We start from the raw sequence: 13,545 nt of genomic DNA on the forward strand, positions 1-13,545 counted from the left end.
TACTACGTTTGAGTATACTAATCGGTTAAGAATCATTTTCTGAATCGATTAAGCCATGTAAGTCTGACCGTCTGGTAGAGGTTGAAATTTTCAAAACAATAAGCACGTATGCTTTTTGATCCAATGACAAAACCTTTTAAAAATGGTTAAAGTCCGTCCTTTATTTTACCTAGCCCCCATACATATACAAATGTATAAAGCCTTTCTCAGAAAATTAGTTTAAATATATCGGAACCAAGGTTCAATTCAACATAAATGCTTTATTACGAAAAATAAATCAAATTTTATACTCATATGGTCAACTACGGCAGAATATACTTTCTTACTTGATATAAATTACAATGAATTTCAGTTACAAATTAATATGAATTGTTCATAAAAACATTTAAAAAATTTTAGCATTTTTTTTGGCATTTTAAAATCAATTTAGCATTTTTTCTAGCATTATTTTGGATGGGATTTAGCCGCAACATTTTTTGAGACCTGGTCACACTGGTGGTGAGAAAATACTAAAAAACACTTAGAAAAAATATTGCCTAATTACGCTTGTTATGATGAAATTTCATAACAAGTAGAATGGCAAATTTTACAGATAAAACATATTCAAAGAAAAGAAAAATGTATATCTCTTCACAAAGATAAAGTTTTTTATTTAAAATGTGTAAAAAAAGTATTTAAAATACTGTTTTTATGTGTTTTCATTCTTATGCATTAGTGAAATTTTTTGGAGTGTACGAGTTTTTGCAAGTAATTCTCTTGTTTACAAAATGTGTTGTTGTTTTTACAAATTGTTTTTGCAATTTTTGAAACAAAGCGACGTCAACCTACATTGTTGAATGCTGTTAGGCAACTGAAGATAATTTTTTGTATTTTTACGCTGTTGCTGTGAGTTTTGTTTTCGATCGGGTAGTGTACGTGTGAATTGCCGAAAATCTTCGTAATTTGAACAATATGAACGCGCAACGCTGTACTAGATAGATTAATAGGTTCTCCACAAAATTAACTTTGTTGCATTACAAAATGTTTGTCATATTTTTTATTAAACAATGGAGATAAAAAAGTACCAACTTTTTCCTGAACAAAATTATTGGTACACTTACCAACTATCTTAAAAATTTATGGTCCTAAATTTTTTTGTGAAATCGCAAATAACCAATATCAAATAGTTTTAATGAAGTGTGCCAATAATTTTGTTCAACCTAATTGGACCTTTTTTCCTTATTTTTTAAATAAATAGTAATATGATGTTAATTCTAAAATGCAACAATCTGAATTTAATGGAAAACTAGTCCCTCTATCCAGTGAAACCATTTCTTTATTAAAAATCTCTTCAGTATGACCAATAAAACAAACAAAAGTTTAATGTACTTTCTGTGCCATTAATTTAGTTTGTCAGTGTATATTCGTTATCATAATTATATGATCTCATTTCTGTTCGGTTTAGTTATGTTTTTCAATTAACTGTTTTTAGTAAATAAAAATGTTTTCTTATTATTTCTAGGCGTGTTAATATTTTTCCAAAAAACCGAAACCGGTTTATATTAAATTGCAATTTTTCGAAGAAATATTATAAACGAAATGAGAATTAAATCAACTCATTTTAGGCCACACAAAAGAGACCAACGTACATAAATTAAATACTTTATTTTATTTATTACTAGCTTTACCCAGTGTGCTTTGCTACCCTAAAAGGAATATGTATAAATAAATACCAGATTTATTATATGTTACATATGAAAGATGTCAAGCAAATTATTGCAAGTTCGCCAGTTTCTATCTATCGCCAATTTCTATCTATCTATAAAAAATTTGAATAATATAAGAGTTTCCAAGATGCACGAAATTTTGTATTTAATTCATATATGTTGTGCCAAGCCACCCGCCCGTTATGCTCTAAATGTTCACATGAATTTCAAAGTTCTCCATGTAAAATTTGAAGATTCTAGCTCTAATAGTTTCTCAGATATACGATTTTTTCTATTTGATTCATGTGGGGGCTTCAAGACCCCCCAGATGAAAGTCCGCTTTTTTTTCCTCCAAAATGTTCAGATGAATATTTAAGTTCTTCATGCGAAATTTGAAGAATTTATTTTGTAATTACTTCACGTGAGAGGCTCCAAAATTGGGGACTCTAGCTGTTATAGTTTTCTAGATATACATATTTTAATAATTAGATTTTAGTATTTACTTCATATGGGAGGTGCCACGCCCGCTTTTGCTGAACTCCCTATTTTTGTCCAAAATATTTGTATTTAAACAAAAGTTACTTGTACAAAATTTGGGGACTCTATACGTGGGACCTCGCTCATTTGAAATTTCAACATAAAAAGCAGTTATAACTCCTTCCAGACATACAGGAAGATATTGTGAAAATTTCACGAAAATCAGTTTAGCCGTTTAAACTGATTAAATAAAAAACCCACTTAACGATTTTGAAAATTCTAACTACAATATTTTTCCAGATTAACAATATGTTACATATGAGAGATGCCAAACAAATTATTGCAATTTCGCCAATTTCTATCTATCTATGAAAAATTTGTATTTAATTCATATATGTGGTGCCAAGCGCCCCATTGAAAGTCCGCCCGTTATTCTCTAAATGTTCACATGAATGTCAAAGTTCTTCATGTAAAATTTTAAGATTCTAGCTCTAATAGTTTCTCAGATATACGAATTTAATTCATGTGGGGGCTTCATGCTCCCCGGATGAAAGTCCGCCCTTTTGCCTCCAAAATATTCAGATGAATATTAAAATAATTTGTTCAAAATTTTAAGAATCTAGTTCTATTAGTTTCCCAGTTAAACGAAATTTTGTATTTAATTCATATGGGAGGTACCAAGTACTCCATTGGAAGTCCGCCCGTTATACTCTAAATGTTCAGATGAATGTCAAAGTTCTTCAAGTAAAATTTAAAGATTCTAGCTCTAATAGTTTCTCAGATATACGAATTTTTCTATTTTATTCATATGGGGGCTCTAAGCCCCCCAGATGAAGGTCCGCTCTTTTTTCTTTAAAAATGTTCAGATGAATATTAAAGTTCTTCGTGCAAAGTTTTAACGCTTGTATTTATAAAAAAATCTTATTTTGCTTTTAATGCACTCAATAGTTAAAGCACACTCTAGCCTTAAAAACCATTAATAAAATTATGATATTCATAAACTAATAATAAACGTATATTAACTATTGTGCTGATTTATGTTTAAGTTGGCAGCACTGTACAATATGGCTGTCATTTTATGTGTTAGAGTTGCGTACAATTAGGATAAAATATTCGTTGATTCGGTTTTCTTAATTTCATATTTTTGTTTATAATAGATTTTTGACAATAAAAACAAACTTTTAAGAAAAATAAATATATGTATAAATATAACATATATTTTTTATTAATATTAAAATATCCGAATAACGGATATTTTGCGACAAAATATACATCACTATGACACATTTTCTTATTTTAACTTATTTTCCTTGTAATTTTTGATAAATTTTTGCAAATATTGATAAATTTCTTTGATATTTGACTAATTTTAATGCCGGCGAATATATTTTGCATTAGTATAACACTAATCAATATAATTTACATGGTTAATTACTTTATGGCATTATATTTAACCAACAAACTTTGAAAAAGCCAAATCAAATGATTTTGTCCATCATTTGGTTGACAGACGGGCATTTCCAAATTGCCTAAAAATAGTGCTGGACAATTGGAATATTGTCAAATATTCATGCATTAATCCAATAATGCCTAGATTTGAGTTTTTTCCTCAAAATATAATCGTTTAAAAATTTTCTGGGATTTTATTTACAAATTTGTAAACGTTAAAATTAGAATTTTTAGATTTTATTTTAAAGGAAACCATAATTAGTTTTCGAAATCAACCTAAAATTACCGGAAAAATCTTTATCTGAGAAAAAAATTGTTAAAAATCAACTTATTGTTGGCTTAAAGAAGGGTCGAGCCTATAATAAAATTCTTCTAATTGTCAATGGTTTATTGAAGGTGTTTTAAGCTATTTCACGTTTATAAATACGATTTTCCTGAATTTTGCCTAAAATTGTTTAATAAACCTAAAATAAGTTTTTATAAATACAGCCGTAAGAATTTAGTTCTATTAGTTTCCCAGATAAACGAATTTTTGTATTTAATTTATATGGGAGGTACCACGCCCCCTAATGCTAGTCCGCCTACTTTTTGTCCTAAATGATCATATTGACACTAAAGTGGCTCCGACAAAATTTGAGGACTCTAACTGTTATATTATCTCAAATATACGGATTTTATATTTTCTTAATGTGGGCGTGGCTCATCGCCCACTTGAAATTTCGAAACAAAAAGTAGCCTATTACCTATTCCAGACATGCAGAAATACGCTGTGAAAATTTCAAGAAAATCGGTTCAGCCGTTTAGTAGTCTATAACGTTCAAACATACAAACAAACACACATTCATTTTTATATATATAGATAATTGACGACGTAGCCACACAGATTTTGGTTCCAACTTAGGCGCAATTTACATGAAGACTTTTCAGACGTCTGTTTTTTCCAATTCTCTTTTGAGAATCTTCCAAAAAATCATGAACATTTATACGGTGATTTTTTACATGCAACTATGCATGTCTTTTTTTGATGTTTAATTGTATAATCCTTTTTAATTACTTATTCGTAATAAAAATAAAATGAAATTTTTAACATAAAAACCATTTAATTTGATTTAAAAAAATTTAATTACACGCTATAGTATTTTTTTAATGCAAATTTTAATGTTTTCATGTAAAAAAAGACATAATTATTTTTTTACATGAGCATAATATCAACAGTACGAATGAGTTTAAAGAGGAATGTCAAAAACAATCATGAAAATCCCAAATCATGTTTCACCCAATTTACATGATGATTTTTTTCATGTTTGCCCAGACGTCTGTTTTCATGTTTGTCGATGATTGGTGGTGAGCGGGGTAGAGAAGAATGGGGGGTAAGAAAACAAACATGATTTGGGATTTTCATGATTGTTTTTGACATTCCTCTTTAAACTCATTCGTACTGTTGATATTATGCTCATGTAAAAAAATAATTATGTCTTTTTTTTACATGAAAACATTAAAATTTGCATTAAAAAAATACTATAGCGTGTTATTAAATTTTTTTTAATCAAATTAAATGGTTTTTATGTTAAAAATTTAATTTTGTTTTTATTACGAATAAGGCGCAATTTACATGAAGACTTTTCAGACGTCTGTTTTTTCCAATTCTCTTTTGAGAATCTTCCAAAAAATCATGAACATTTATACGGTGATTTTTTACATGCAACTATGCATGTCTTTTTTTGATGTTTAATTGTATGATCCTTTTTAATTACTTATTCGTAATAAAAATAAAATGAAATTTTTAACATAAAAACCATTTAATTTGATTTAAAAAAAATTTAATTACACGCTATAGTATTTTTTTAATGCAAATTTTAATGTTTTCATGTAAAAAAAAGACATAATTATTTTTTTACATGAGCATAATATCAACAGTACGAATGAGTTTAAAGAGGAATGTCAAAAACAATCATGAAAATCCCAAATCATGTTTGTTTTCTTACCCCCCATTCTTCTCTACCCCGCTCACCAGCAATCATCGACAAACATGAAAACAGACGTCTGGGCAAACATGAAAAAAATCATCGTGTAAATTGGGTGTAAGTAATTAAAAAGGATTATACAATTAAACATCAAAAAAAGACATGCATAGTTGCATGTAAAAAATCACCGTATAAATGTTGATGATTTTTTGGAAGATTCTCAAAAGAGAATTGGAAAAAACAGACATCTGAAAAGTCTTCATGTAAATTGCGCCTTTGTTTTCTTACCCCCCATTCTTCTCTACCCCGCTCACCAGCAATCATCGACAAACATGAAAACAGACGTCTGGGCAAACATGAAAAAAAATCATCGTGTAAATTGGGTGTTATAAAACTTCATTATGTCGAATTATACTGGTATTTTTAAGCGATGCAATAAAAAAGTTTGTAAGAACGTAAAGTAAAACATAAAAGTACTGTTATGACATAACTGACTTACTTATTTTATATCAATAAATAATATAAAAAGGCGAATAATATATTTATTTAAATATAATAGTTGTTTTTAAGAAATATTTGTCTATAACTGTTACCAAACAATGAAAAAAATATTAATTGAAATCAAATAGTTATGGATAAGAAATAAAATTAAAGTTAAACAAGTAAGAAAGTATAGTCGGGCTTGGCCGACTATATGATACCCTACACCAGTTATGAATATTAAATGTGATTTATTTTTCATAATAATGCATTTATCTTTAATATTACCTTGATTCCGATTTATTTAAGCAATTTATTGAAGAAAAACTTATTTTCTAAAAGAGGCTTTATATTGGGGATAGGAGCAAATGTGGACCGATCCCGATAAAATGGGCTGGATAGATTTGTATTTATATAATATTTAAATAATATATATAATATTTGTCTGTGCTAAATTTCATTGCAATAACTGTGCTAATAAATGAATTGCGGATATTCAAGTCACTTTCTGAAGGGGGCTTTGTGAAGTCCGATCATTTCGAAATTCGACAAGGTCATCAAGGCTTGTATAAAACTTAGTTGTGCGAACTTTCATCGCACAACTGTATTCCAAATTTCATCAAATTATCTTGAAAATTGCGACCTGTACTTTGATAACAACGTTTACATGGACACACGGACGGACATCGTTAAATCGACTCAGAAAGTGATTCTGAGTGGATCAGTATACTTTAAGGTGGGTATAGTACTAATATTTTAATGCGTTACAAACATCAGCACAAACGCATAATACTCTTCTCACTATAGTGGTGTAGGGTATAACTATAACAGTTACTATTTGAGAAACATATCATAAAACTTATAACTCATATGTCCTTGAATTAAAGATTACTTAAATCTAATTTTGAAGTAAATAATAATACAGCCCGTCTAAATTTTAACAATATTGAAGTCCAGGAACTAGAATATATTTTTCTAACGCACCTTTGGTTAAACTTTTTTGATTTTCCTAATTAATTAATAAATTTTATTTGTAAAATTTGTTGGAATAACTGATTGATAAAATTTTATCAATCTTAAGATTATATTCCAATTACAATAATTAATTTACGGCTAAAATATTATGCAAGTGTTGGAATGCTTATGAAAATTGTCTAAACAGGGATATTAGAATAAGCTAGGATTATATAGTTCCTTATGTTTAAAAGAAGTATCCCACTTTTTTACATTAAAGAAATAATGTAAATCAGACGACTAGATGTAAATTTATAATCTTTTAAACTGTTAAAAATCAGTTCGGGCCACCAAATTTAAACAGAAACATTAATTTTTTCAAAATAAAATAGATTTTGTTATTACAATAAAAACCCGTTTTTTTCTGAATTTGAAAAATATCAACCGGTTTTTTTCAAATGTCAACTATTCGAAAATCGGTTTTTGGAAAATGTCGAATAACCGATCACCCTAGTATCTATATAAATATGTAGTTCAAATATGTCTTTTATTGTTATATATTGTTCAACTATTCGAAAATCGGGTTTTGGAAAATGTCGAATAATCGATCACCCTAGTATCTATACAAATATGTAGTTCAAATATGTCTTTTATTTACCTGAAAGCTGCGAAATTCAAAATTTTTGTTTATATCGATTTCAAACAGTAAATCTTTTTCCAGCAGGGTCCGGTGAACCAATTCTCTGACTGCCTTCAATTGCGTTTCTTTGGGAGTTTCATTTATTAATTGCTTCGGAATTTGTACTGCAAATACTTAAAGACAAAAAACATTTATTATTAGGTCTGTTCGCGTACTTTCCGGTAAAAATATCCAGTAACTTTATGATAGAGAGTAATTTTTAATTTACTCTCAATCAAAAAAATATTCAAAAAAGTTCGCGAGTAAAAAAATTTCAAATTTTTGTTTATAAAGTAAAGTAATGCCCTTTTACTGAAATCTTAATCGCTAAAAAATACAAAAAAAAAAACAAACAATTGAAACTATGATTTTTCTTATAAATAAATGGATATTTAAAGTTAATAAAACATGTAATATCATTACAAATATATTGTTTTAAAACTTCATGTTACAAACATATTAGTAATCTAAAAATTTACACAAAATCGCTAAGAGAAAGAAAAACTAAGTGGTTTTAAAAACGCTAGATTGACAAATATTTGTTATGATTTTTCACAACGAACTCTTTTAAAAACAAAATTATAAATAAAATTATAATAAATCTAATTACAAATAATTTTTATACCCTTGAGAAGGGTATATATAAGTTTGTCATTCCGTTTGCAATTTCCAAAATATAATTTTCCGACCCCATAAAGTATATATATTCTGAATCCTTATAGATAGCGGAGTCGATTAAGCCATGTCCGTCTGTCTGTCTGTTGAAATCAGTTTTCTGAAGACCCCAGATATCTTCGGGATCCAAATCTTCAATAATTCTATCAGACATGCTTTCGAGAAGTTTCCTATTTAAAATCAGCAAAATCCGTTCATAAACAACGGAGATATAAGCAAAAATTCGAGACAACCTCTGAAAATTTCATAAAAAATAAACAACAACAACACTGCTTATTCATTGCCTTTGTATTTTGTGTTGGTTTTTTTGAGTATTTCGTTTCGTATGTTTGGATGGCTGTGTGTTTCATTGCCTTGTGTATATTGTTTTTGTTTTCTTGGTGTATTGAATTTCGTATGTTTGGATGTCTGTTGGTTTCATTGCGTTGTGTATTTTGTTTTTGTTTTTTTGTATTTCGTTTCGTATGTTTAGATGTCTGTTGGTTTTACTGCCTTGTGTATTTTGTTTTTTGTGTGTTTATATCGTTTAGCGTTGTTGTTGTTCATTATGTTTTGCTATTGCTATAATATAGTCGGGAAAATGATTTTTTAAAAACACTCTGGTGAAGGGTATATAAGATTCGGCACAGCCGAATATAGCACTCTTACTTGTTTAATATTCGTGTGTTATTTATTTAAATATTTCTTTCAAAAAATTTAAAATTTACAAATTTTCGTTTTCTTTGGTTTGTTTACGTATTCATATTTCAACCATATGTTGTGAACATATGTTGGATATTTTTACTGGGGAGAAAATATCCAGTAAAATCAAAAAATTCTCTATCAACGAACTGTCATTTTTATCGCTCTCTTACTCTCTCGTTGTATGTTTTCAAAAGTACGCGAACAGAATGCAGTAACAATTGTTGCAAATTGTTACAAATTATCGAGTACGCGAACAGACATTAGGGTGGCCCCTTTTGTATGGAGGAAAAATAAGGTGTCGATGTTCCCGACTAAAATTAAAGTTTAATTGATTATAAGATAGCGTTTCTCAAAATTTTTGTCCTGGGGACAATATTTGGCGAGCTGGATCAAAGGATAAATATGGCCTTTTTTGAGGTTTTTATGATTGTTTTTTCATATTTCTTCCAAAGGAAAGATATAAAATGTTGGTGTCATAAGAAAGGTCCTTGAGAGACGCTTTCAAAGGCACATCAATGGTAATAGTAAAAGTAATCGAAATTTTATAATTTTTCTTAAAATTTTCAGATTTTTTACATTTTAACATAGATTAATTTAATAAAATTCGTTGAATTTAATGAACAATAATCCTCAATAAAATCTACCGAAACGTTTTTTTCCGTTTTCCAAAATTCAATCTACACTATCGGACAAAATAAAGTGCAAAAGTACTCATGCTATATTCCTTCATCGAAAAATCGGTTAAATGATTATTGAATATGGAAATTTTTTTCAAAATCATTTAGTTAATATTCAATGCTACAATAATAACAATGAAACTAAATTATTGTACTCAAAATTTTTCTGTGAAACTTTTTAAATAAAAGTAAATTAATTTTTTTGTCGGACAAAATAAAGTGTAAATTTTATATATCATTATTTAAATTTCTTGCATATCAAAATTTTTTATCTATTTTGGTTCTGATTTGAATATCTGGATCTACTTAAGCCATTTTGGTAATTTTTTTCACCATTGTTATTCGCAATCGCCTTTCCTTCCCCTTGCTTTCCCCATATGATTATTTTCAAAAGAAATTCGTTTTTGATCACTATTTCATCGGAATTTTTTCATCAATTGTGGTCCAAAATTAATTTATTGGATTTAGGGCGGTGTTCTGAGCAACTTATTCCAATTTTTCAGTGTTATTTCCTACAGTAATGCTATTTTTTAACTTTATCAAGCGCTTAAGCTTATTATCTTGCCGAGATATAAAGTTGCCCAAGTCCATTTCGAAGGCACTGATCTTAAGATTTGACTGTAATATGCTCACATAGTGTTCACTAGAGCTTTCTGAATAAATTTCCCCTAGGTTCCCCACAGCTAACATTAAAAATTAAACACATACGAAGAGTCAACTGACCCATACGTTCAAACTTTCACCAACACATTTAAAAGCATTGAATTTTTTTTTTTTTCGGTTTTAGTATTTAATTTTGTATTTTTTAGCACAAATTTGCGTAGATAGTCAGATGAGTCCTAATTTGTACCGTAAAAAATTACAAAAATGGCTTAAGTAGATCCAGATATTCAAATCAGAACCAAAATTTTGATATACAAAAAATTTAAATAATGATATATAAAATTTACACTTTATTTTGTCCGACAAAAAGGTGAATTTACTTTAATTTTGGATGTTATACAGAAAAATTTTAGGTGCAATGATTCTGTTTTATTGTCATTTTTGTAGCATTGTATATAAACTAAATAAATTTTAAAAAAATAGCATATTCAGTAATCATTTAACAGATTTTTCGCTGAAAGAATATATCATGAGCACTTTTGCACTTTATTTTGTCCGATAGTGTAGATCAAATTTTATTTAAATTTATCGATGCCTGGGTACGCTACCAAAACATTGCGAAATAATGTAGACAATAACATAGAAACCGTTATTTAAAAAGCAAGCATAACTAATAAGTAGATGTTTGGGATAAATTGTGTTAATATTTCAGTTAAACTGAAAAATTTGATTGATAATAGAATGAAACCGTAAAGTGTTATATATCATTGTAAAGCTAATGAAATTACTCGTATGCTGATGTACATATTATGTACGTTAGATAAATATAGTTAGCAGAAAAACTGGGACAAAATAGAGTTTAAAATATTAAAATAAAATACAAAACATAACGAATTTCGAAAAACAGAAAAAACCATTTCGGTATGTTGTATGAGGTTTATAATGTAACAATTTCAATTAATTACATTAAATAATTCTGTGCAAAAATTTTAATAACTTAAAAATTTTCCGATAAATACGACATTTACATATAATAATTTTGGAGTTGTATACAAATTTAAAAATTGAAATCGTCTCCCAAAGATCTTTCATATGATACTAAATTTCAATATAGTTTATTTGTCAGACATGTGAAAAAAATCACAAAAACCTTAAAAAACCCCAAAACAAAAATGAAATAAGACCTCAAATTTGGGGACTTATCAGCGTTGTCAACTACTTTATACCAAAACGCGCTGTCCATTTACTCAAAACGCGCTAAAATTAAATGTAAATATAAGGTCACTAAATATATAGTACTAGTGTAACCTGGGTGCCTCGCTACCCAATGAAAATTAAGTATAAAATTTTTATTACTTTTATAGTTAAGTACTAAGTACCAAAAATCTCCCTTTTATAAATTCTCATTTTATAAGAACTGTGTGTCATTTGTTTCAGATCCCCACTGTAGAAACTTTAAAACGTTTGATTCTTGTGCGGATTCTTATTCAGTCAGAATTCTGCATGTTCAATATTATAGTACCATTTGAAGGACGAAAAAGTTTAAATTTACCCTTTTTCCCCCATGGATCCGCTCCTGTGTATGTATATCACATATAAGGCGCAATTTACATGAAGACTTTTCAGACGTCTGTTTTTTCCAATTCTCTTTTGAAAATCTTCCAAAAAATCATGAACATTTATACGGTGATTTTTTACATGCAACTATGCATGTCTTTTTTTGATGTTTAATTGTATAATCCTTTTTAATTACTTATTCGTAATAAAAATAAAATGAAATTTTTAACATAAAAACCATTTAATTTGATTTAAAAAAATTTAATTACACGCTATAGGCGCAATTTACATGAAGACTTTTCAGACGTCTGTTTTTTCCAATTCTCTTTTGAGAATCTTCCAAAAAATCATGAACATTTATACGGTGATTTTTTACATGCAACTATGCATGTCTTTTTTTGATGTTTAATTGTATAATCCTTTTTAATTACTTATTCGTAATAAAAACAAAATTAAATTTTTAACATAAAAACCATTTAATTTGATTTAAAAAAATTTAATAACACGCTATAGTATTTTTTTAATGCAAATTTTAATGTTTTCATGTAAAAAAAAGACATAATTATTTTTTTACATGAGCATAATATCAACAGTACGAATGAGTTTAAAGAGGAATGTCAAAAACAATCATGAAAATCCCAAATCATGTTTGTTTTCTTACCCCCCATTCTTCTCTACCCCGCTCACCACCAATCATCGACAAACATGAAAACAGACGTCTGGGCAAACATGAAAAAAATCATTATGTAAATTGAGTGATAGTATTTTTTTAATGCAAATTTTAATGTTTTCATGTAAAAAAAAGACATAATTATTTTTTTACATGAGCATAATATCAACAGTACGAATGAGTTTAAAGAGGAATGTCAAAAACAATCATGAAAATCCCAAATCATGTTTGTTTTCTTACCCCCCATTCTTCTCTACCCCTCTCACCACCAATCATCGACAAACATGAAAACAGACGTCTGGGCAAACATGAAAAAAATCATCGTGTAAATTGGGTGTAAAACTCAAACGACTCAAATCTGCATTCATTTGTTCCAGAAAAATTTTGCTTTCAAAAAGTACCAAACAATTTACCCGAATTTGGTCCTATATAGGCCCTAGTTCCCGAATTTCAAAATAATATACCAGTAGTTTATTTTGTGTGAGTAAATTAAATATTTTTTTATAAAAATTGGATCAATGAGTTTGAATAAAATTATATTTCCCGTATTCCCCTTTTTGGCTAAGAGTAAAAAATGCGACTTTTGTGTTGTTAAAAGGCGCTAAATCTAGCGCTAAATTGGCAACGCTGGGACTTATTTCATTATAAAATAATTCCATAATTTAAAAATGAAAAAAAGCCCCAAACGAAATGAAATAACTTCCTAAGTTAAAATGAAATAACACCCCACTTTTGGGGATTTATTTCATATGAAACAAATCCCTAATTTTAAAATGAAATAAGTTCCCATTTAAAAACAACAAATTATGGAACAAGTCGGTTTTAGTGACATTTCTAATAAAGTAGGTGGCTCATTCTTTCTTTCGAGTGGGTCTTCAAAGCATAAAACAATTCAGTTTAATCGCTTAATAAAGACGGCCAGTGGCCGGGCGCAAGGACTTTCTACTATAGGGTATGTCCAACAACGGCCTTCGGCCGGGCGCAAGGATTT

General features: G+C 28.5%; 1 protein-coding gene across 1 annotated transcript in view; it reads right to left on the minus strand.

Moving 5' to 3' along the window:
* LOC119616482 (alpha-N-acetylglucosaminidase) overlaps nucleotides 1–13,545 on the minus strand; it is a 110,879-nt gene that overhangs the window by 35,808 nt on the left and 61,526 nt on the right. The window contains exon 2 of the mRNA XM_037972843.1: nucleotides 7,668–7,822. Within this exon, the coding sequence (XP_037828771.1) occupies nucleotides 7,668–7,822 (155 nt within the window). The remainder of the gene's footprint in view (nucleotides 1–7,667; nucleotides 7,823–13,545) is intronic.

The sequence above is a fragment of the Lucilia sericata genome, unplaced genomic scaffold, assembly GCF_015586225.1.
Source record: "Lucilia sericata isolate MDLA Ls3-8-SP2 unplaced genomic scaffold, ASM1558622v1 Contig000074F_arrow, whole genome shotgun sequence".
Classification (NCBI taxonomy): domain Eukaryota; kingdom Metazoa; phylum Arthropoda; class Insecta; order Diptera; family Calliphoridae; genus Lucilia; species Lucilia sericata.